The 24,900-nt window shown below is 40.7% G+C and overlaps 1 protein-coding gene and 1 long non-coding RNA gene across 4 annotated transcripts in view; one reads left to right on the forward strand and one right to left on the reverse strand.

Annotated features, from left to right (window-relative positions):
• MEGF10 (multiple EGF like domains 10) overlaps positions 1–24,900 on the reverse strand; it is a 128,063-nt gene that overhangs the window by 64,693 nt on the left and 38,470 nt on the right. For both annotated transcript variants that reach the window (XM_056537299.1, XM_056537300.1), the window contains exons 4-5: positions 21,868–21,968; positions 15,429–15,521 (exon numbers count right to left, since the gene is read on the reverse strand). In XM_056537299.1, coding sequence (XP_056393274.1) covers positions 15,429–15,521; positions 21,868–21,968 — 194 coding nt within the window. The remainder of the gene's footprint in view (positions 1–15,428; positions 15,522–21,867; positions 21,969–24,900) is intronic.
• On the forward strand, positions 2,896–11,183 carry LOC130286892 (uncharacterized). Of its 2 annotated transcripts, none has more exons than XR_008847421.1 (3): positions 2,896–2,956; positions 3,305–3,445; positions 10,883–11,183. It is a non-coding gene; the product is annotated as an uncharacterized LOC130286892 (long non-coding RNA). The 2 variants fall into 2 exon arrangements; XR_008847420.1 differs by lacking the exon at positions 10,883–11,183 and adding an exon at positions 5,195–5,342.

The following is a 24,900-nucleotide window of genomic DNA, read 5'->3' on the forward strand; positions in this document are numbered from 1 at the left end:
TTGTTCACAGATCAGCCTCCCCCTCCCTCTAGCATGACTTCTACCAAGCACAATCAGGCAACTTTCCAATTGATATCAATTGGACAGCTTCAGTCTTTTGTGTGGCTATGTCAATGTGTCCTGCTGTAATGCATATCTCTAAATGCTGTTAAAACAGATGGTTTCCCCCATAATAGTGTATAAAAATTACAGAAAGACAATAGAGACAGATTAGAAAAAAAAACATGTTTCAGTATCTGACTCTTAAAGGGTACCTCTCATCAAATAAACTTTTGATATATTTTAGAATAATGAATGTTGAATAACTTTCCAATAGCATGTTAATGAAAAATATGCTTCTTTCTATTGTATTTTTCCCGATCAGTCCTGTCAGCAAGCATTTCTGACTCATGCTGGAGTCCTAAACACTCAGAGCTGCCAGCCTGCTTTGTTCACAGCCAAACAGGCTGTGAACAAAGCAGGCTGGCAGCTCTGAGTGTTCTCCTTTGAGAACAAAGCAGACTGTCAGCTCGTAGTGTTTAGGACTCCAGCATGAGTCTGAAATGCTTGCTGCCAGGACTGGTAGGGAGACCCCTAGTGGTCATTTCTTCAAAGTGGAAAATTAAATAGAAAGAAGCATATTTTTTAATAACATGCAATTGTGAAGTTATTCTGCATACATTAATCTATAATATATCAAAAGTTTCTTTGATGAGAGGTACCCTTTAAGAAGTACAAAAAGGTGATACATCCTTGGTAAGATTTTATGTCTGGTTGACGGTTGCATTTGGGAACTCTTTTTCTCTGAAGAATTGTAATTACATTTATCAAAGTAGAGATGACAGAAATACAACTATACAAGTATAATGTTCAATAAATAGAGGCTAAGGACCAAATACTGACAATGTAGCAGAATGCTACAATATCTAGAGCAGGAGTATGGACATCACTCCAGTCTTTTCTGTCCCACTTTAAAGCAATGGCTTCTTAGAAACTCCGGACAACAATATCAAAACATGGATTTTATTTCAAATCTTTTGTTTCTTCGAGGTTCATTTACCGCACCGTGGGTTTTCTACCCCTATGGCAACTATCCCCTTATGCAGTGTCCTGTTTTCTAAGGAAGGATTTCTATTGAAGAATCTAGGCCATTTTGTCATTTTGTCGATGCTTTCTGAGCCATGAAGCGCGTACACAAAAGAAATATGCAGTTTTGTTTTCCTTCTTTGAAGATTTGGAGCTAGTTTTCTTTAGCGTACTCTCCCAACCCATTTCCTGAGGCAGAATTGTAGTAGTGACTTGTGCATGTATTGGAACACATTTCTATTGTGCTTATGAAGTAAATCCTTCTCCTTTTAAAATAAAGGAGAAAATATCAGGATTGTATTACTGGAGAGACTGGCGGTGTCCAGCAGACGTGGAGGAAAACATCAAAACCTTCAGGGTAAAGCTATGCGTATGTGGGGAGATTTATCAAAACGTGAGTTGCCCATGGCAACCAATCAAATTGCTTCTTTCACTTTTGAAAAGGCCTGTGGAAAATTAAAGAAGCGATCTGATTGGTTGCTATGGGCAACTGGGCAAGTTTTTCTCTGCACAGGTTTTGATAAATCTCCCCCCATGATGGTATGTATAGGAAATTAACCTGAATTCAAATAAACCAGCAAACAGAAGAAAAAGAGATTAAGGGAAATACTTCATATTAGTTAAAGGGGTACTGCACCCCTAGACATCTTATCCCCTAGGGCAGTGGTCTCCAACCTGCAGACCCCCAGATGTTGCAAAACTACAACTCCCAGCATGCCCGGACAGCCGTTGGCTGTCCGGGCATGCTGGGAGTTGTAGTTTTGCAACATCTGGAGGTCTGCAGGTTGGAGACCACTGCCCTAGGGGATAAGAGGTCGGATTAAGGGGGTCCTGCCGTTGGGGACCCCTGCAATCTCCCTGCGTTTGTTTGGAGAGTCGGGTGCAGCGCCGAGGGCTCATGACATCACGGCAACACCACGCTCGTGATGTCACGGCTATGCCCCTCAATGCAAGTCTATGGGAGGGGCGTGACGTGACGAGCCTCCGCCCGGCATCGGATGTCTGGGGTGCTGCAGCCGAGATCTCGGGGGTCCCCAGAGGCGGGACCCCCACGATCAGACATCTTATCCCCCTATCCTTTGGATATGGGATAAGATGTCTAGGGGCGGAGTACCCCTTTAAAGCGCATTCCTACATAATAGGGGGCCGTCTTTCTATAACAACTCCTTCTGAAAATTAAGCAGAATGAATACAGGTCAGGCTACAGTACAGTTACTATGCAGGTAAATTGTAGTAATAGGTGGCGACCAGGGCTCAAGTCCTGCCGGAACATGTGGGAACTGAGTTCCTGCACTTTTTCCACAGCAGGAACATTGTTCCTATTAGCAGGACCAGCCTTTATGTGGATGAGTTCCCACACTTCTTATATCCAGGACTTTACCCCTGGTGGCGACCATTCAAGCAAACATATGGAGGCCCTGGGGAGCTGGAGTCACTGAGTTCCTATTTGCTCTAGCTCATAGAGAGGGTCAGCAAGAAAGAGGAACCCCTCTGTGATATCTATGTGTGATTTACTGTTGTCAATTGGGGAAATCACTAACTAAGGAATGATTAAATAGAAATGGAAATAGAGGACAACACATCATTTTAAAGGTTCATAAAATTCTCTATCAATGGTATAAATCCTGATCTATAGTGCAACAATGGTAACTGATGTGATCCTGGGGTGTAACAATATTTGGAGCAGGTTAAGAAATGTAATTACAGTACAGCAAAGCCTGGAAAAAAGTAACACAATTAGTATTTGGCAGAATTGATGTTTTTTATAGGTGTGGCCTAATAATAACCCTGTATAGTACAAAACATGATATATTATTTCTCTTATGCAAGGTTAAATCTTGGGAGGTATGTACTTTCCTCCACTAGAAAACCTTATTCTAGCCAAGGACAGGTGAGACAATTTTGAGATGAAGAACTAATAACAGTGTAATATACTGGATAATTATAATTATAAATGTCTTAATTAACTTACATGCATTGCAAAACCTGCATATAGCTTTAGGGTGTAGTATGTTTACAGGTCAGAAGCCTGGCACCTGCCAGATAACCAGGGCATTTCACTATATTTTTCATATATACTATACACTTAAAGGTTTCTAGTTATTCATAGTGTTGCTCACGAATATTCGAAATTCGATATATGTGATATTCGCGATTAAAAATCTAATTTTGAATATTGCGAATATAGCACTATATATTCGCAATCACAAATATTCACTTTTTTTTTCTTTGTTCACAGTACACATCACAGTGATGTCTGGTGTACACCCCCCGCACCTGAGAGCTTTGGCTCTCGCTCCCCGCACCTCCAGCTATTGACTTGCCGTCTGCCGTAGGGACACTTGGAATAAAGCATCGTTTGGCAAATACTTCTCAGTGGGTGAGTGGCGCTTTTTTCAAGTCTTCTGCTTTTCATGTTTTACACATCACAGTGATCACTGCATCCCTGTCTGCTCTTCGCATATGCGCATATTCGTGAATATTGAGCCCTCCCTTCTTTAATGGTATAGGGAACTAATGGGCTAGTGCAGTGGTCTCCAACCTGCGGACCTCCAGATGTTGCAAAACTACAACTCCAGCATGCACGGACAGCCAACGGCTGTCCGGGCATGCTGGGAGTTGTAGTTTTTGCAATATTAAGAGGTCCGCAAGTTGGAGACCACTGCACTAGCCCATTAGTTCCCTATACCATTAAAGAAGGGAGGGCTCAATATTCGTGAATATGCACATATATTTTCGCATATGCGCAAAAAAACTAATATAACAAATATGCGAATTTCGCGAATATATATAGCGAATATTTGTCCATATATTTGCGAAATATCGCGAATTTGAATATGACCTATGCCGCTCATTAGAGAAGAGCGAACTTACAGTAAATTTGATTCGTCACGAACTTCTCGGCTCGGCAGTGGATGACTTATCCTGCATAAATGAGTTCAGCTTTCAGGTGCTCCCGTGGGCTGGAAAAGGTGGACACAGTCCTGGGAGACTCTTTCCTAGGACTGTATCCACCTTTTCCAGCCCACCGGAGCACCTGAAAGCTGAATTAATTTATGCAGGATAAGTCATCAACTGCCGAGCTGAGAAGTTCATGACGAATCGAATTTACTGTAAGTTCGCTCATCTCTACCGCTCATCACTAGTTATTCATAGGTTTTAACATTGATTCTATAGCCCCATAGCCTGCAGCCATAGCACACCCAGGGAACTGCAGAGGACTACACCTGAGAACATCATAGAACAGTGTAAAGGTAGATGCAGGGAGGGGGAGAAGGAGAGATATAACAATCATCTATTGTGAATAGTGGATCTTATGTTATTTATACAGTGGTCCCTCAACATACGATGGTAATTCGTTCCAAACGACCCATCGTTTGTCGAATCCATCGTGTGTTGAGGGATCCGTGCAATGTAAAGTATAGGAAGCTGTACTCACCTGTCCCCGCAGCTCCAGACCAGGTCCTCACCTCTCCCAATGCTGTCCCATGGACTCCCGATGCTGTCCCGCTGCTCCGGTGTCTTCTTCGCGATCCTCCGGCTTCTTCCGCAGGGTCCAGGCCTCACTTTCTGGTGACGTCATTACGCTGCTGCGCTGGCCCGGCGTGCGTAGTGACGTAATAACGACGCCAGAAAGCGAGGCCCGGACCCTGGAGAAGATACAAAAGACGCCGGAGGATCGCGAAGTGGACTCGGAGCAGCGGGAATAGATAGGCGAACCTTCCCGGGATGCTTAAACTGCTATCCGACAGCAGCTTAAGCATTTTGCGCTGTCGGATAGCAGTTAATGCGATGGCCCCGACATATAAAAGCATCGTATGTCGATGCTGACATCGACATGCGATGGCCTCTGAGAGGCCATCGTATGTCGATTTTATCATATGTCGGGGCCATCGCAGGTCGGGGGGGTTACTGTATACAGGTATTACTTTCATTGTAATCCTCCAAGTGATCAAAAGGAGATGACTGCTGAGAAGTGATCTCTACAGAACAGGAAGTGTTTTTTAATATGATTTGTGACATGGAAAATAAATAAAAACCCACTAAAATATGTTTCACATAAATGGTCTCTGTCACGTCAAATAATGTCCTACAGATGTGTGAAAAGGTTTGATCTGTCGTGTTCTAGGTGTTCAGAACCCCACCAGTTAGATACTACCAGAAGTGCTCGGCTAAGCCCTTCCCTTTCCTGCTCATTGCCTTCTCACTTCATTATAAATCTACGGAGATCAATATCCGGGGTCAAGTACTTGCATATGTCCAATATAATGCATTGTGAACATAGCCTAAGCCAGGCACTAAAGTGAAATAATATTCCATGTGAATTCTCCTGTACTTGTAATGTCACCATTATCTTTTGTAGGTGTCTAAAAAAAATTATAAGTAATAAAAAATTTGGCAAAATTTTATTTGGCAGCATAGCAGCAATACAAAAATGTACAAGAATGCGGTGAGTATGACTGTAAATCAGCTTATTTGCCAGTCTTTAAAATGTAATTAGCACCATCCCAAGGAGGTACAATGCTACAGGAAGAACTGTAACTGACATCACAAATCCTAACCGGTAATCCGCACTCACTGCTAAGCTGCTGTAGGTCGACTCGGCTGTCTCGGCTCTCACGGACTATCCGGTAACACCGGATAGTCCGTGAGAGTTGAGACAGCCGAGACGACCTACAGTCTCGGCTCTCATGGACTATCCGGTAACACTGGATAGTCCGTGATAGCCGAGACAGCCAAGTCGACCTACAGCAACTTAGAGTGCGGGTTACCATTTTTTCTTTGTACAGTGGATTTGATTATGACTTTAGTTTTTGGATTCCCAGAACCTCTGGACTCACAGGCACAGGACCTTGATCTCCCACAGTGACATATCTGAGAATCCTGTATCCCTAAGTATATGCCTAGCTTTTCATCACAATAGTGCCACTTTTATCTTTCCAGTAGTATTACAAATCCTAACCTTGCACTAAGTACAAATCCTGTATTAGTCTGTCCAAAACAACAACACAAACACAACTGTATTCACATAACTCTACATTCCATGGCATTATTTACAGAATATTAGAATGGCAGTAGGAAGATATATAATGAAATACATTTTCTGTAAAGTTTTTTATTTTTATTTTTAATTTTTTTGGGACACCTGTCATGAAAAATATTCTAAATTCTAAAAGCAGTTTAAAATATTTAGCCACATAGTAATAGTTATTATTGTGAGGCTGGTAGATTGTGCAATAGTGGGGCACGCTGCCATTATTTTAGCCTGGGAGGACCCCTATATAAGCTGCTGCTTAGTTTACAAATCCAAGGGGAAATTAGAAAATTAAAAAGAACAGTGTCTTTGTGTAGCATAACACAATGTAACAGGTCTTGTTAATTCTTCTGCTCTCTGCTGCTTTGTGACCAAACAAGCAAAATGGACAAATCAATGTTAAAGCCTTGAAAGTTCATGAGTTGTATTTTCTAAGTGATCCTGATCATGTCTGATGGATGGCTTGATAGAGTAGCTCCAAGGGATGAGTTCAACACGTCTGCTATCTGGTCACATTACATCGACTGTTGTATTGTGTTTGCTCAATAAATCTTTATTAGACTAATTTACTGCACATGCATGTCAACGTGTGTATTTCAGTGTAAGCATATTATGATCACAGCCATATTATTCACCCATCATTCAATGATAAAGAAACGGTTTTGTCATAATATGCTCCTCAATACAACTGTCAGCATGTTATACTACAATGATGGTGGTAATGATAGACCAGGAGCAAATAAAAGAGCGGAATTTTTGTAAAAGCCAGCACGTAGCTGGCTTGTCATATTACACATATTAGGATATGAGCATGTATCACCATTATTATTCTATATTCATTTATTGCCTAAAATACACACCATTATTGAAATGTTAGGCCCTTGGTTTGGTGCACATTATGGCCTTAGGTAAAGTAGTCCTGTACCGCATTCAGTAATTACAATTTTCCAATAGATGCAAATACTAGTTATCTGGTAATAAGAGAAAATAATGGGACAGCAACAATATTGTGAGCCATCAACCCTTAGGCAGTGATTGCTCAATAGGGTTGCAGCTTGGTGATATTCCAGGGGTCCAATATGTTATCAACATTTCCAAATCTGTATGCTATTATTGACCTCTTTTGTTTCCTGTAATCAGCATATCAAGGATTGTTTGGTTGCCATTCATTTGCTATTCAAGTCCCATATAGTCTATACAGGAATACAAAAGTTCTGCATGTTTAAGGGTCTATTCACATGGCAGAATTTCCGATTGCGGAATTCCGCCTCAAACTAAAGCCCATAGACTCCTATGGGATTCCGCCCTCCCATTCACACTTCTGAATTTCCACTTGCGGAAATTCAGAAGTGTGAATGGTAGTGCGGAATCCCATAGACGTCTATGGGCTTCAATTTGAGGTGAAATTCCGCAAGCTTAAATTCTGCCCTGTAAATAGACCCTTACAGTCAAACAATGAATCTTTTATTGATACAAACTAAAATAGCTGAGATATTTGCAAAAGCAAATCCCTTTTGGGAAACAGTAGAAAAGTCATTATGGTTACATTAGAAAAATAAAGCACAGAGCAGTGTAAGGCAATATAAGTGCATGTTACAACAAAAAAAGCATAAAAAAACTGTTGACTTTCACCTCAAAAGTCAGAGAGTCATGGTCAGTTGTAGTATCAATAAAAGGTCATGCAATGTTGCATAGGATGAGGACATCCAGGGCTCCCATACCCTAGTAAAATAATCTGCCGTGTTGTCCCATACCCTGTTAAAATAATCTGCCGTGTTGTCCCATATCCTAGTAAAATAATCCGACGTGTTGTCCCATACCCTAGTAAAATGATCCGCCGTGTTGTCCAATACCCTAGTAAAATGATCCGCCCTGTTGTCCCATACCCTAGTAAAATGATCCGCTGTGTTGTCCCATACCTTAGTAAAATGATCCACCGTGTTGTCCCATACCCTAGTAAAATGATCCGCCTTGTTGTCCCATGCCCTAGTAAAATGATCTGCCTTGTTGTCCCATAACCTAATAAAATGATCCGCCTTGTTGTCCCATACCCAAATAAAATGATCCGCCTTGTTGTCCCATACCCTAGTAAAATGATCCGCCTTCTTGTCCCATAACCTAATAAAATGATCCGCCTTCTTGTCCCATAACCTAATAAAATGATCCGCCTTGTTGTTCCATACCCTAGTAAAATGATCCGCCTTGTTGTCCCATACCCTAATAAAAGGATCCGTCATGTTGTCCCTTACCCTAGTAAAATGATCCCCCGTGTTGTCCCATACCTTAGTAAAATAATCCAACGTGTTGTCACGGACCACTGATTTCTCATTAAGCATAATTGAATTACCACAATCCACTGTTCTAGTGAGTTTTAAAGAGTTGCCTTGCACATACTGCTATAGTTAACCTATATTATATTCAAACTATACAGGCAATGACACACCGGCTTGCATGGATGTTATAGGACAATAACTTGTAAAGACATTACAACTGAATGGCCTGTACTTTATCACTGTAATATAACACTTACTTCTATGAGGCATTCCAGACAAGTCCACAGAAGTAGAGCATTAACACCATAAACCCAAATTAGGAGCCTCCTTTGTCTAGGCTCTAGTCACGTTACTGCTGCATATCAGGGAGAGATTTAGAAAACTCCAGTCAATGAAACAGGATCTGAATTTGTATGTCTGTGTGACCACTGGAATCTGTCCAAACCAATGTCTCAAAGTCTGATTCAGCACCCTATGAGCTGTTTGCTCATTTCTTTATAATCCTCTCCTGAATGACAAGATGTCAATGCAGGACATAGTCTGGAATGCAGACACATTATGGAGGTGCCACAGAATCCCCATGGCTCTGGATAGACAGTTACTTTGTATTAGGGCTGAATATATCACTACAACTGTTTTATTGAAGAGAAATGCAATCTGTGCTGTCTATAGAGGATTCAGTAAGCTTTCTATACAACAAATAATAAGGCCCTATACAATACTCATTGCATCTACTGTAAGGTACCAGAAGAATCCGACAAGACCAACTGAGACTAACTTTAAGGAAGAGCATCCATATTATTATTATTAGTTATCTGAATAATTGTGATACATATTTATCAAGTTCTAAACAGCAAGAATAGTTATTTTTTTGTAGTCAAAAATATAGTGACGCCTACAGAATGTTGACGGACTATAAAGTTTGTCAGGTATCCATTTAGAGGCAGACTGCACCTTCCTTAGAGTCATTGAGCAATACATTAGAGCCTTGTCCCATTGAATTCTGGAGGGGGAATCAGCTCCATCATTTTGTCCTTCTTGCATGTCCCTACATTGTTCACTTGCTCTAAAATGCCCTAACACTTTGCCGCTAACATACAGTATTCCATGCTAACGTCTTCATTGGACCAGCCCCCACCATCCTGTCTAGTTACCTGAGAGAGAGATGTCTTTTTCAGATATCCAGATATCCACATTATTGGTAGAATTTATCATAAGTGTCTAAAAGAAAAACCCACTTTGTTGCCCATAACAACCAATCAGAGCTCAGCTTTCATTTATTCAACTGTTTGATAAAATTAAAGCTAAGCTCCAACTGGTTGCTATGGGCAATACAGACAGTTTCTTTGTAGACATTTTTCTATATCCAGTATGCCTTATATCTATTAGCTCATGACGCTCCCATCTCCCAACGCTTACAAAAACCAACAACAAGTCTTTTTCAGGATAGTACAGAGTCTCTGAGACATGGTTTAATGAAAGTAATGACTGGGACTGGGTACTCTTTATACAGTAGAGAAAGAGAAGGCAAGAAAGGAGGAGGAGTGGCCCTGTATGTGAAAGATAGCATAAAATCTAACCTAATACAAGTTATTGAGGCCAACAGAGTCAATTTGGGTTACGTTGCAGTTTGGTAATCAGACAGTAACTCGTGTAGGTGTGATATATAGACCACCTGGCCAAGTTAAAGAACTAGATGATCTACTAGTTGAGGAAATAGCTAAAATGACAATGAATGGAGAAGTTATCATTATGGGACACTTCAATCTTCCGGATATAGACTGGAAAACCAAAATAGCTAGTTCTGCCAGGAGTACAGATATTCTAAATTCCCTGCTAGGATTATCTCTACAACAAGTGGTTGAGGAGCCAACACAGAGGGAGGCCATTTTGGATTTGGTATTCACAAATGGGGATTTGGTATATGATGTTATTGTAGGCGAAAGCTTGGGATCTAGTGATCACCAGTCAGTGGGGTTTAATATAAGAACAGTGAAGGAGTCACACCACACATAAACAAAAGTTTTAGATTTTAGAAAATCAGACTTTTTAAAAATGAGATTAGTCATAAATGAGTCCCTATCAGACTGGAACGGATTACATGGAGTCCAGGAGAAATGGGACTACTTAAAAGACGCATTATTGAAGGCAACAGAAACTTACAATAGACTTGTCAGTAAAAGCAGAAAAAGGAAGAGACCACTGTGGTACTCAGCAGAAGTGGTCAAAATAATAGCATTTAGTAATTATAAAACAACCCAGAGCAATGAAGATAGGGAAATCTACAAGACTAGGCAGAAAGAGGCCAAGCAAGTTATAAGAACTTCTAAAGCACAGGCAAAAGAAAAACTAGCTCAGTCTGTGAAAAAAGGGGATAAGACATTCTTCAGATGTATAAATGAAAAAAGGAAATTAAAACAAGGAATAACTAAATTGAAAACAAAGAGTGGAAGGTATGTAGAAGAGAATAAAGGGCTAGCCGACTTCCTTAATGAATACTTCTGTTCAGTTTTTACAGATGAAAAAGAAGGAAAAGGACATCCATTAGGGAGGAAGACTAATGAATCGTTTGATGCATGTGTCTTTACAGAGGAAGAGGTTCTACAATTGCTGTCTAAAGTGAAAACAAATAAGTCACAGGGGCCTGATGGGATACACCCAAAATTATTGAAAGAGCTTAGTCGTGAGCTAGCAAAACTGTTAACAGATTTATTTAACCAATCACTGGTAACAGGAGTTGTCCCAGAAGATTGGAAATTAGCAAATGTCGTGCCAATTCACAAGAAAGGAAGTAGGGAGGAATCAAGCAACTATAGGCCAGTTAGTCTGACATCAATAGTGGGGAAATTAATGGAACCCCTACTAAAGGATAGGATTTTGGAACATCTAAAATCCCTAGGATTGCAAAAACATGGATTTACTTCAGGGAGATCATGTCAAACAAATCTTATAGATTTTTTTGACTTGGTGACCAAAATAATATATGGTGGAGGGGCAGTAGACATCGCATATCTAGATTTTCGTAAGGCTTTTGACACTGTCCCACATAGGAGTCTTCTCAATAAACTACAGTCTTTGAGCTTGGACTCCCATATTGTTGAGTGGATTAGGAGTGACCGAAAACAGAGGGTTGTAGTCAATTGAGTATAATCAGGGCAAGGTCTTGTTACCAGTGGGGTACCTCAGGGATTTCAACTGGGACCAACTTTGTTTAATATCTTCGTTTGTGATATCGCAAAAGGTATTTATGGTAAGGTGTGTCTTTTTGCTGATGACACAAAAATATGTAACAGGGTTGATGTTCCTGGAGAGATACACCAAATGGAAAAGGATTTAGGTAAACTAGAAGAATGGTCAGAACTCTGGCAACTGAAATTTAATGTGAATAAGTGCAAAATAATGCACCTGAGACGTAAAAACCCTTGGGCAAAGTATAGAATATTTGACACACTCCTGACCTCAGTATCTGAGGAAAGAGATTTTGGAGTAATTATTTCAGAAGAAAACTCCCACTGAACCAAAAACCCCAATGGACAGTGAACAAACGGCAAAGGAAAAATTCCATGTGGTTTTGGTGTTTCATATTTCCTCATACTGACTCCCAGCTAACATCTTGCCTAAGCATTTGTGCAGCGATTTGGGCATTTTGGGGGCATTTTTGCCTTAAAAAAAGCAGAAACCCAGCCTCAGGGTTGTGGGTCTGGCTCTGGTGGGAAAAGTGTCTTTTCCATTTTATTTTCATTTTCTTGCCCCACCCCCTGTGCGCGAGGCACTGAGTTTAGCAGAAGATCTTCTGAGAGACATATCTCAGGACCTACTGGACATATTTAAGTAAGTGACCCCTCGTTGGACTCCTGTTCACCCACACTATAACCCAGTGTATTGGGTTTAGTGTGGGTAAACAGGCTGACAGTTTTCCTTTAATGCCAATGGGGTTTGCACTATCCTATTCTATTTGTTCTGATTAATTGTGCATTGTAAATCCTGAAATTTAAATTAATTACTCCTTCCTCTCATTCATGTTAAGTAAAACATTTAAAAACAAAACCAAACATATTCGTGAAAGGACTATGAAAAATAAAAACAGAAGCCTAGTGCATCCCTATGAATCTCATGCCTGGCACGAATACAGTATACTGAAAAATAAATAAATAAATAGGCAATTGCTGTTATGTTCCACACTCCGGCCGCTCACACTGGCCAGGAGCGCATTGCCGTCTCCCTCCACCAGCCGGTGGGGCTGGGTTTCGGATTGCGGGACATGCCTGCATGTGAGTCCCAGCCCGTCACTCACCTCGCCCTTCTCCTGCTTCTCAGCTGCGGCGCATGTGTCCACGTCTCCTAGGGTGCACGTGCGCTGGAGCGTTAAGATTTAAAGGGCCAGTGCGCCCATAATTAGTTTTGCACCTGTCACTCACTTATAAATTCCTGCTCCTCCCACACTTCCCTGCCAGATCTTTGTTGCCCCGTGCCATTGATAAAGCATTACTGTGCTTTGCTGTGTTTCTGACCCCTTGTTCTGTGACCTGACCTTGCTCCTGTGCCGCCTGCCTACTGACCTCCTGCTACATTCCTGACTACGCACCTGTGCCACCTGCCTTGACCTTCTACTATCCAGACTACAAGTTTCTAAATCCCTCCTGTGCCTCAAATCATCTCAGCCGCCTGTGTGGTCAAGAGGTGCCGGGGGTAGCGACCTAGTTGCCGCCTGCCGCAGCAAGACCTTCCTGCTTTGCGGCGGGCTCTAGTGAAAACCAGCAGCACCTTAGACTGTTACAGCCCCTGTTACAGCCCATGTCATCTTCTACACATGTTCAGTGGATCCACTTCCTCCGGTGTTCCTATCTTCCTAACCGTTAGTGTAACAATTGCTTTAGCTTGTGCCAGTGTTTTCCAACCAGGGTGCCTCCAGTTGTTGCAAAACTACAACTCCTAGCATGCCCAAAGGCTGTCCTTGCATACTGGGAGTTGTAGTTTTGCAACAACTGGGGGCACCCTGGTTGGGAAACACTGGCCTGTGCAATGAAGAGGGAAATATTAAAATAGCTGAAAAAAGGAGTACAGCCTGTGTGATAAGAGACTTTAGAACCATATGTTCACAGCAAGCAGTCCATTCTATATATTAATATATATTTTCATAAACAGTGTCAAAACAAAGTATAATTCAAACAACAAAGAAAATTAGTTTAAAATGTTAACATAGACCAACAAAATGTAAAGAAAAAAATATAACTTTTACTAACAATTGCTAAATCACTATTATAAGTCAACAAATAGCTAATCTATATAATATATATATATATATATATATATATATATATATTGTATTTTTTTTATATGTGTCTAGATGCAATAGAAAACACCAACAATAGGTTGTAGTGATATTACCGTTTGTGGTTGATATCACTACAAGCAGCTATTAAATTAATTCAGTTATGTTAAAAGCTCAGAACCACACACCTAGATAAGTAATAGGTAAAACCCAAATTACAGAGCAATCATACTGCGTACAAATACATAAATAACAAAGTCACAACAAGTCTCCAGGTAATAAGACATGCCACCCTTAGGATTTCTTTACACACTTGTTTAGCATATTAAAATCCCTTTTTTGTTTTTTTCTTTTTGGTGTTTTTTTTTTAGTTTGTAGGTTTTTCTTTTTTCTTTTTATTAAACCTTGTGCAAAGGAAAAGTTGAGCAGTTGCCAATAGCAACCACTCAGATTCCAGCTTTCATTTTCCAGAGGCCTTTTTAAAGGTGAAAGCTGGAATATGGATACAATCCCCCTAAATGCCTATTTTTCAGAAATTTTCTATAGGTCATCAATATGTGATCAGTGGGGGTGAGACACACAGCACACTAGTGATCAGCTGTTTGCCAGAGCTGTGGCACCCATATACACAGTAAAAAGAGCCAAAAGCAAACAGCTCCATACAATGTATTGTGGCCGTACTGAGTAACTGCAGCTTGGTGAGAGCTGAGTTGCAGTAATGCGGCACGTCCCCTACACATTGTATAGAGCTGTATGCTTCGCTGTGTATGTCAGTGGCACCATGGCACCAGTAAATAGCACATTGGTGAATAGTGCAAGGTAGCAGAATGTCATACAAGCATTATAAGGATTCCTTATAGGGGTACTCCGGTGGAAAACATGTTTTTTTTTAATCAACTGGTGGCAGAAAGATGTGTAAATTACTTCTATTTAAAAATCCCCTCCTTCCAATACTTATCAGCTGCTGTATGCTCCACAGAAAGTTATTTTCTGTCTGACCACAGTGCTCTCTACTGGCACCTCTGTCCATGTTAGGAACTGTGAAGATCAGGAGAGGTTTGCTAGACACATTTGCTCCTACTCTGGACAGTTCCTGACATGGACAGAGGTGTCAGCAGAGAGCACTGGGGTCAGACTGAAAAGAAACTCAAAAAGAATTTTCAAAAAGAAAAGAACTTCCTGTGGAGCATAAAGCAGCTGATAAGTACTGGAAGGATTAAAATGCTTAAATATAAGTATATTATTATAAGTAAATTATACCCCTTTAATACTAGCCCTTTTATTGTACCACAGAAAGCAACCGTTATTATAGCGTAACAAATAAAAAACGAACAAAAAAAAAAAGCCTCACATCGCATTGCCTTTAAATGACAATATCTCTTTAAATGTAACTCAGAATAGTTATAATGTTATAAACTTTAACTATATATATATATATATATATATATATATATATTCACTTTAGATACACTACTGTATATCAGATGAACAAAATATGAAATGTGAAAAGGTATACTTTATCTGGCTATATTAGTGTTTTCCAAACAGAGTGTCTCCAGCTGTTGCAAAACTACAACTCCCAGCATGCCCGGACAGCCTTCGGCTGTCCGGGCGTGCTGGGAGTTGTGGTTTTGCAACAGCTGGAGTCACACTGTTTGGAAAACACTAAGCTATATACATAGTATATGTAAAAACTTCATTATATCCTTAGTACTGTAAAGCCAGTATTCTCAGACAGAAGAGCAGAACTCTTGGAGACAGGCAGCAGCAGCTGTGTACTTACCACTGGAGCAGTTGGGTCCTCCCCATCCCGGCTCACACTGACAGGTGTTGGGAGCTATGCAGCGGCCGTGAACACATTTATCAGCACAGTGAGCTGTCACACATCAAAAGAAAGAAAAAGGGTAAACCAAACAGCGCCAAATGTTCCCCCAGCAGATCACGACAATTACATTCAATCATCTTTTTTTATTTTTTATTTTTTTTATTTAACAACTGGATATAATTCCTTTATTTCTATCATTTATTTTAAAACTATATGAGTCCGGAACTAAATGAACCATATGAACAAGAACCATATGAGTCCGGAGCTAAATGATGCAATGCAGCGCTGGATGATGTATTTGGGGCCTATTTGTATCATTAAAGCGTAACCTCTCAACGCGTTTCGGTGGCAGGATATCTGTTTGAACTTCGTAGCTTGAGACTTGCTGGAGACAACAGCGTTCCGATACGGATTTGCCGGAAGTCCTATAGGTGGTATCCTAATTGCTGTAGTCTGGGGCAAGCCTCTGGGTACGAAGTTGCCCAGAGTTTTCACAAATATCCTTCCACTGGAGTGTGACTAGTAGCAAGAGTAGAAGGGTAAAATGAGCTAGGCCTCTGGGTGACAATCCCAGTTTTGGTAACAATCCATGATTTGAGGTCTTGTTGGTTGTACCGGACACTTTCATCACTTAGGTGGCTGAGGTTAGTGACACCCGATATAGGGAAAAAAGGAGCAGTCGCACCCAGGCCCACAAAGACACAAAAAGACAACAGCACTATAAATGGCAAATGGAAAGTGGGAAGACTGTTACACATTTAGCATTGGGGTGACTTAAAGGGGTACTCTGGTGGAAATTGGTGCCGCGCCAGAAAGATAAACAGATTTCTAAATTACTTCTATTTAAAAATCTCAATCTTTTCAGTACTTATTAGCAGCTGTATGTTACAGAGGAAATTCTTTTCTTTTTGAATTTCTTTTTTGTCTTGTCCACAGTGCTCTCTGCTGAGACCTCTGTCCGTGTCAGAAACTGTCCAGAGCAGCATAGGTTTGCTATGGGGATTTTCTCCTCCTCTGGACAGTTCCTGATATGGGCATCAGGTGTCAGCAGAGAGCACTGTGGACAAGACAAAAAAGAAATTCAAAAAGAAAAGAATTTCCTCTAGCATAGAGCTGCTAATAGGTACTGGAAGGGTAAAGATTTTTAATTGAAGTAATTTACAAATCTGTTTAACTTTCTGGCCCAGTTGATTTAAAAAAAAAAAATGTTTTCCACCGGAGTACCCCTTTAAGGTTACACCTCTAAACCTGACCTGATCACATAGCTGACTGTTATTGCTATCATCTTCAGCCCTCATGGCCCTGATTGCAACAGAATCCCTTGGGTTGGTTCCCATAGCAAGTACTAGACCTCATGCTGTTCTGGCTCTAGGTGGTTTACTTGTACGTCTTGGACCCAGTGAGAATATTTTACCAGTACTGTACCCACCACCTTACAGGAGTCAAGTCTATTTTCGGCATTAAAATCAATAATTCATTTGCACAGTGAGAGCTTTATTGCTTCAGTGTGCACTTATTATTGTGCACGTATGATTATTCATTGTTTCTCCTCACTGCCTAAATATAGTGCTGCTCTCCTCTTATAGCATTGGGACTGTTACCTTGGCCACCCTATAGCTCTACTACTACTGACTGCCTAACAATATGGCTTTTGAAAGGACTGCAGTGTTGGTATAGCGCTAGGCGCCATCACTGTCCTTGCACATTGGCCCTCCTAACCAGGAAAAACACTGGAGAGAATGCATGGCTGAAGCGGTGCTGGAGCCTCTTTATTTTTAAAATAATTTGAATAATTTAAGTACAAGCCATGGTACATTTAGATAACTTTTTATCTAAATGTTTCTTGGCATGCAGAATCCTGTATATACTGGCTATCGGAAGAACGAACACAAGAGCAAGGGTTGGCTCCCTGACCATGTTCGAGATCTGATTGTTAAAGACATGTATTGACACAACTGTGATAGTCTTATTAAATGGGCACTGTCAGATACAAAAACGTAGATATGTTGTAAAGCATGTATAACCAATAGGTTTCGCAATTGCTTTCATTAGAAAATTTTCAGTATTTCAAACTGAAAAAGCCAGTAAAACAACTGCCCCCCTGCCTGCTTGGACACATACTAGTCCTGCTGTGTCCATGCGTCATCACCTATGTCACGGACACACTTCATTGATTGACAGTTGTGAGCGCAGGGCTCAGAGCTGGAGGAAGAATCCTCCCACTGTCACCTTGTGTCCCGCTACTGTCAGTGAGGACAAGCTGGGAGTTGTAGTTTTGCTAATGCTAGGGGAGATGTGAGCAGACAGCATTCTGAGGGAGGGGGCGGAGACCTGCACAGTGAGGCCACACCCCCTCCCTTTGAAAGGAATTCAGACTAGTGAGCTAAATTAAAAGTGTAATAAAAAAAAAATTAAAGGTGCTAGACACATAACAATTAGATGTACACGGTCAGGATTAGGTACTGAGTGATATATTAAAAAAAAAAATTTTATTGGATCTGACGGGTACACTTTAAGGTTAATTTGTCACAAAGTGACTGCTGTATGGTAATAGTCGTCTCCCACTGTGTTTTATTGTAATAAAGCTGACGGCCATCACACACCCTCCCATAGACATGCATTTGAGGTAGGGGATAGGATGTCTAGCAGCAGAGTGCCCTTTAAAGGGGTTATCCAAGAATAGAAAAACAGAGCTTATTTCTTTCAAAAACAGCTCCACATCTGTCTCCAGGTTGTGTGTGGTATTACAACTTGGCTCCATTCACTTCAATGGAACTGAGTTGCAGAACCCCACCCAACCTGGAGACAGACAGGGAGTGCTTTTTGAAAGAAATTAGCTCTGTTTTTCTATTCCTGGATAACCCCTTTAACCAGATAATCTTTGTCACCTAACAGCAAGACTACTCTAGCAGTTTAGATTATGGTAAATATACTATAATTCCTTCTACTTTTCCACAAATAATGTATATTACAGTATCCTAAGCGAACCAGCACTTAGTAACTTCCTCGGTCTTCGGCTCTGTGATTAGGGGCCTAATACAGCATGAAGCGTTATGTTTGAACAGCTGCTTATACAATAACATTAAGAATGCCAAACTGAAATTGGGGAAACATTTACTCGGAATTCTCTCTGAAATTGGAGCTAAAATATCAGATCCTTTTAATAGAAGGAGTAGGCGTTTGTAGCCTTCCCCATCGCTAAAGAGTTAATACAGTCCCCCTTACACTATGACTTGGCTCATTATTTGAGTTTGGCTCATGTAACTGGCTTGCCGCCATCCAGAGTTACCAAGTGAAGGGAAAGCTTGGGCACAGCAGCTGGCAGTAGACACTATGGTTGTGTTTATGTAGTATTACATTCGCACAGAGCTAGTGAAGGAGCATCTATTGTTACATAGACTGGGATTAATCCAGTTCATTAAAATGGGACAGAAAGTTTAGAACATGTTTCGATCATGAAAGCAAAGAGCTTGTCTCTTAAAGGGGTACTCCGCTGCTCAACGTTTGGAACAAGCTGTTCTGAAAGCTGGAGCCGGCGCCGGGAGCGTGTGACATCATAGCCCCGCCCCCTCAATGCAAGTTTATGGGAGGGGGCGTGACTGCTGTCACGCCCCCTCCCATAGACTTGCATTGAGGGGGCGGAGCGTGACATCATTAGGGGCGGGGCTATGACGTCACAAGCTGCGGAGTACCCCTTTAAGTCTTTTTAACAAAAAAATGTATTTCCCAAAACCTAAACATTCAACAAAATCTAAAGTGGCTTGTATTGTAGAGAACGTGTTATTCTACATCCTCCCTGCCTGTTCTCCTCCTCACAACATCTTCCAAATTTTACCAAAAACTAAAGTGCAGAAAAAGGGGAAGAAGAAGCAATCCAGCTTTCCTCCTACACATCCCCACGTTCAGATACTTACTTCTTAAAAAAACAAGGGACTATAGTAATACTCGCATATGTACTGGGCACATCTCACTCTATACAAGATACTTATTTTCTATATTGCTGGATAAGTTGCATTTTTTTTCTCATGGTTTTACTACATTATGACTGTTTCTACTGCGATTTTCCAAAATCACTGTAAGAATGACATATTGGCCCTCATTTACTAAGAAAATCGGGTTGTAAGTTTATCTTGCTTTCTTACCCGACTGCTTTTTTCCCCTGGTATTTATTATTATGTCGCATCTTGTTTGTCGCACGTGCGTTTTGTTGGTTTTGGTTTCCAACTCCTCTGAGCTGTCGGGGAAAAATCCACAACAATACAACAAATTCGGGTTGGAAACCTTTATAAATACGTTGGAAAGCTCAGAAATGTCGGGTTACGCCCCTTTTTTGGGTTTGGGAGAATCCACATTGGGTCCGTCGGGAAAAAATGGCGCATCGTGTCGCAGTCGGGTTTAGAATAGTAAATGAGGGCCATTGTTGCTGTGATGTGCACAATTGTGGTAAAATTGCACCTTTTTTGCCCCGATTTTGGAAAAATCATTGCAAAAACAGAAAAAAACTCAGTAAATGTAAGAAACACAGTGTGTGAATACAGCCTTGGTAGAGGTGTACATCTACTATATATCCTGATCTCATAGAGATAGTAGCAGCAGCTCTGTGAGCTTGCAGGAGGGATTTAAAGGGGTACTCCACTGGCCAGCCTTCGGAAGTAAATGTTTTCGTGCTGTGCGGGTCGCCGCGCCCTTGGTGACATCACAGCCACGCCCCCTCAATGCAAGTCTATGGAAAGGGGCATGACGGCCGTCATGCCCCCTCCCATACACTTGCATTGAGGGGGCATGGCCGTGATGTCACAAGGGCGTGGCCGACCCCCGCAGCGCGAAAACAGCGTTTGGAACATTTCCTTCCAAATGCTGGCCAGTGGAGTACCCCTTTAATAGGTGATGATGTCATCCTGTATTTCACAGGAAGTCAGCTGACCCAGGATTGACTTCCTAAAGAGGTTGTCCAGTGAAAGAACCAACCTGTATGGTGTCAAAAAGTATAATAAAGCAACTTACAGATATAATTTTATTTGATCTTCCAAATCAGGTGTGTCCTCTCCCTTGTGAGCTGTGACGTCATGTCACAGGCTGTCAATGCAGAAAGCTCCCATCTGGCTGTGATTGACAGCCGAGTCCTGCCACCGATCTTCTGCAGCACATCGCGCTGTGCAGGAGATCACTAGGACGTTTGCATACGTCCTGGGGCAGGAAGGGGTTATCTATCCAGCAAACAGGTGCAGAAAATAGTTAGTGCGGGGGACGGGACGTGAGGATGAGGGTGTTTTATTCTATATTTGTTTGTTTTAACGCTTTTTTCTCCTTTTTTTAACCACATTTTCTATATGTTACACATATGGTAAAGATAGATATGGTGTTCCATACTATGGCAGGCTACTGCATTATTAAAAGCTGTAAAAAGACATACTATACTTATTTACACTGTGAACCATATGCTTACTAACGTAGTTGAACTTCTATAAAGAACTCTTGGGACAGTGTTGTCTAGACATCTGTTCATGTCAGTCACTGCCTGAGTGTCACCATATAGAAGCATGTACATCAAATCTAAAGGAAATACAGACTTCTCTGTGCTCTACAGATTATAATGGATGCATTCACCCTCATAGGAGTCAATCATTGCTGTCAGCCACTAGTTCTGCTGTAGTAAATCTTTGGAAAATTATATGTATAGCGTATGTTTACTGTACTACCATCAAAAAGGCAGTGACACAATACTCGACAGGGAAATTGCTAAAGTTTAAATGCAGTGATGAGGTAAGTGTATCATTCAAACAATTTTAAACATTTAGCCATATTTACTGTTTTATATGAAATACCAACATATAGTTAAGATCCGTTAACTAATAAAGGGATTGTCTTTTAAAGACCTATCTGAATGATAAGACATTAAATACAATGTATTTTTGTCGATGACATTTAAGGACCACCATGATGACAATAAAACAATACTTGTGGTCAGAGCTCATAACAGAAATTTAACAGAACTGTGACATGGCCTTATACATAGTTGGAAATCCTCCACCGAACTGAAAAGAGGCTTTCATTAGTGTATGAGAAATAAATGAAGTATCTGCTAAGAGCCCACAATATGGGAAGTGGGAAATGCCATGCCTAATTTCTGGCAGTATTTGAAAAATGTTTTACGGGCAAATATGACCACCTTTTTAAACAGATGCCATCAATGAAACCTCACAAGCCACCATGTCATCACTCTACCATGGTGCCAAGCTTTCTAAGCCATAAGTGCTATATACTATTATATTCTACGTGATGTGACTAGTGCAGGCGATCATCAGATTAGACTCTGTATGATAGTCTGCCCCATCAAACCTCTACTAACATTGACAGCCACACATAAAGTTGTTTTGAACTCTTGAAAAATACTTACGCACACACATGTCCTTGCTTTCATAAAACCCAGGGCAACACTGAGATTTGCGCCTATACATAGTTTTTTCTCCACGTCTATATGCAGTGCGGTAACTAATTCTGTAGAAAACAAAAAATAAAATCATAACACATCCCAGTTTGGCATCAAGCTCCACAGGTACCATGGGACACATATGTCTGGGCATGTGCAGGGGGTCATAGAGTAACAAGCAGAAGTATATTGTATTAAAGGAGAACTCCAGAATACAAAAATTGTCCTCCATACTGCCGGCAGTAAAAAAATAAAGAGGTACATACCTTCCTTCGCTCCCCCAGTGCCTCTGGTAAACCACTCCAGTCTCCACCGCGATCCTCTTCCTGGTTGCCGGTGGTCGGTGAGTCATACTGCACTCAGCCAATCACCGGCCGCAGTTAAGTCCAGACTCAGCCAGCGATAGGCTGAGTGGCAGTGGGACGTTTTCAGCCCCGACACCTGCTGCTGACAGATCAGCTTCACAGGCTTATCATAGGTTGAATATAGTAGTGTTTACTCTGTTTTGTGTAAAGGAGCACCTTATATTGGATTATAGCCACTAGAGATGAGCGAATCGAATCTGACGAAGTCAAATTAGTTCCAAATTTCATGAAAAATTCGACTCGGACCGAATCTGAACTTCGACTCGATTCCAAATAACAAATTTCTTCATCAGCGACACCCCTGCAATTGTCCTGTATAATGTATAGATGCAAGCGGCTTTCTCCTGTGCTTGGATCTCTGCAATAGATAGGACAATCGCAGTCGGTGTCAGGAGTAGCACCTGCTGTGATCTCTCCTTAACTGCAGGTACTACTGCTCCCAACATATAGCACACTCTGCTCCATGCTGGGAGCTGTAGTACCTGCATTAATAGACAGATCACAGCAAGTGTTACTTCTGACACCCGATGCGATCGTCCTGTATAATGTATATATGCGGGAGGCTGGCCGCTCTTCTCTGGTCCCACAGTAGTATGAGTATATGCCGTATATATATACCTATTATTCGTATTTCCCGCAGAGAGCTGTGAGTGGCTGGAACCATGTGGCCGATCACAGCTCTCTGCGGGAAATATGAATAAGTGATGTGAATTCTATTCCCATCACTGGCCGGCCGGAGTATAGTGCAGAGAGGCGAACGCAGGAGAAAGCCACTCCAACTCTGCAATAGATAGGACGATTGCATCGGGTCGATCTGTCTATTAGTACAGGTACTAGAGCTCCCATCATGGAACAGTCTGTTCCATGCTGGGAGTAGTAGTACTACCTAAAAAATTTAAAAAAATTGAGAAAAAAAGTGAAACACACATACACACACACTTTATTAAACACAATATTAAAATACATTACTAATAAAATATTTGTAAAATTTAATTATAAAAAATATATTATTTTTACATTTAAATGGCCCCTTTCTACATTTTTTATTATTGTCGGCTACATTAACGTTTTTTTTTTTTTTTTTTGGTGGCATTATAATTTTTTATACACCGGAGAATGGAGTCTACATTTTAGGGTGCTTTCACACTATGAGTATTCATCTGTTATTAAACATCCGTTTTCTGTATTGGATAATTAAAAAACAGATGTATAATAATGGATTAAATAAGGGGTGCTAACGGCTGATTAATGTCTGTCAAAATAACGGGCATATTCATCCGTTAAGACCCATTATAACATCCGTCTTGAACCGTTATTTAGACTCCCGCAGCCAGGATTATTTCATCCGTTTTTTTAATTATACAATACAGAAAACAGATGTTTAATAATGGATGAATACTCATAGTGTGAAAGCAGCCTAAAATGTAGACTCAATTCTTGGGTGTATAAAAAATTTATAAAGCCACCAAAAAAAAAAAAATGTTAACGTAAATTTTTAAACAGGGAACAATTTATGTGGGCGGGTAGGGACCTAAAAATCTAGCCGGGGGCCATTTAAATGTAAAAATAATATATTTTTTTATAATTCATTTTTACATTTTTAAAAAATTAGTAATGTATTTTAATATTGTGTTTAATAAAGTGTGTGTGTGTTCCACTTTTTTTTCTCGATTTTTTACATTTTTCAGGTAGAACTTCTACTCCCAGCATGGAACAGACTGTTCCATGATGGGTGCTGTAGTACCTGTACTAATAGACAGATCACAGCGTCACTCCTGACACCTGGTTGCGATTGTCCTTTCTATTGCAGAGATGGAGCAGCTTTCTCCTGCGCTCGCATCTCTGCACTACACTCTGGCCGGTCAGTGATGTGAATAGAATTCACATCACTTATTCACTAGTGTTGCTCGCGAATATTCGCAATTCGAATATTATTCGTGAATATGCGATATTCGCGAATTCGCGAATTTCGCGAATATAGCGCTATATATTCGTAATTACGAATATTCGTTTTTTTGTTTTTTTTTTCTTCACAGTACATATCACAGTGATCACCCCTCTCTGCTTCCAGCTTGTGTGGTGTAAAGAAGGCTGTAATACTACTGTGTGAGACTGGCGTACGAAAATTCGCATATGTGAAAATTAGCATATGTTAAGTTTCGCATATGCGAATTTCGCATATGCTAATGTTCGCATATGCGAATTTTCGCATATGATAATTTCGTATACGCAAATTTTTGAATGTGCGAAAATAAAACTAGAATATAACGAATATGCGAATATTCGCGAATATATGACGAATATTCGTCCATATATGCAGAGTGTGCTCCATGTTGGGAGCAGTATTACCTGCAGTTAAGGACAGATCACAGTGGATGTCACTTCTCCTGACACCCGATGCGATCATCCTATCTTGATGCGAGAAAACCGCCCACATCTATACATTATACAGTACAATCGCAGAGGATGTCAGGAGTGACACCCGGGGCGATCCGTCTATTAGCACAGGTACTACTACTCCCATCATGGAACAGTCTGTTCCATACTGGGATTAGTAGTACTACCTAAAAAAAAAATTAAAAAAGAGAAAATAAAAGCGAAACACACACACTTTATTAAACACATCATTAAAATA

Source organism: Hyla sarda, chromosome 1 (genome assembly GCF_029499605.1).
Source record: "Hyla sarda isolate aHylSar1 chromosome 1, aHylSar1.hap1, whole genome shotgun sequence".
NCBI lineage: Eukaryota > Metazoa > Chordata > Amphibia > Anura > Hylidae > Hyla > Hyla sarda.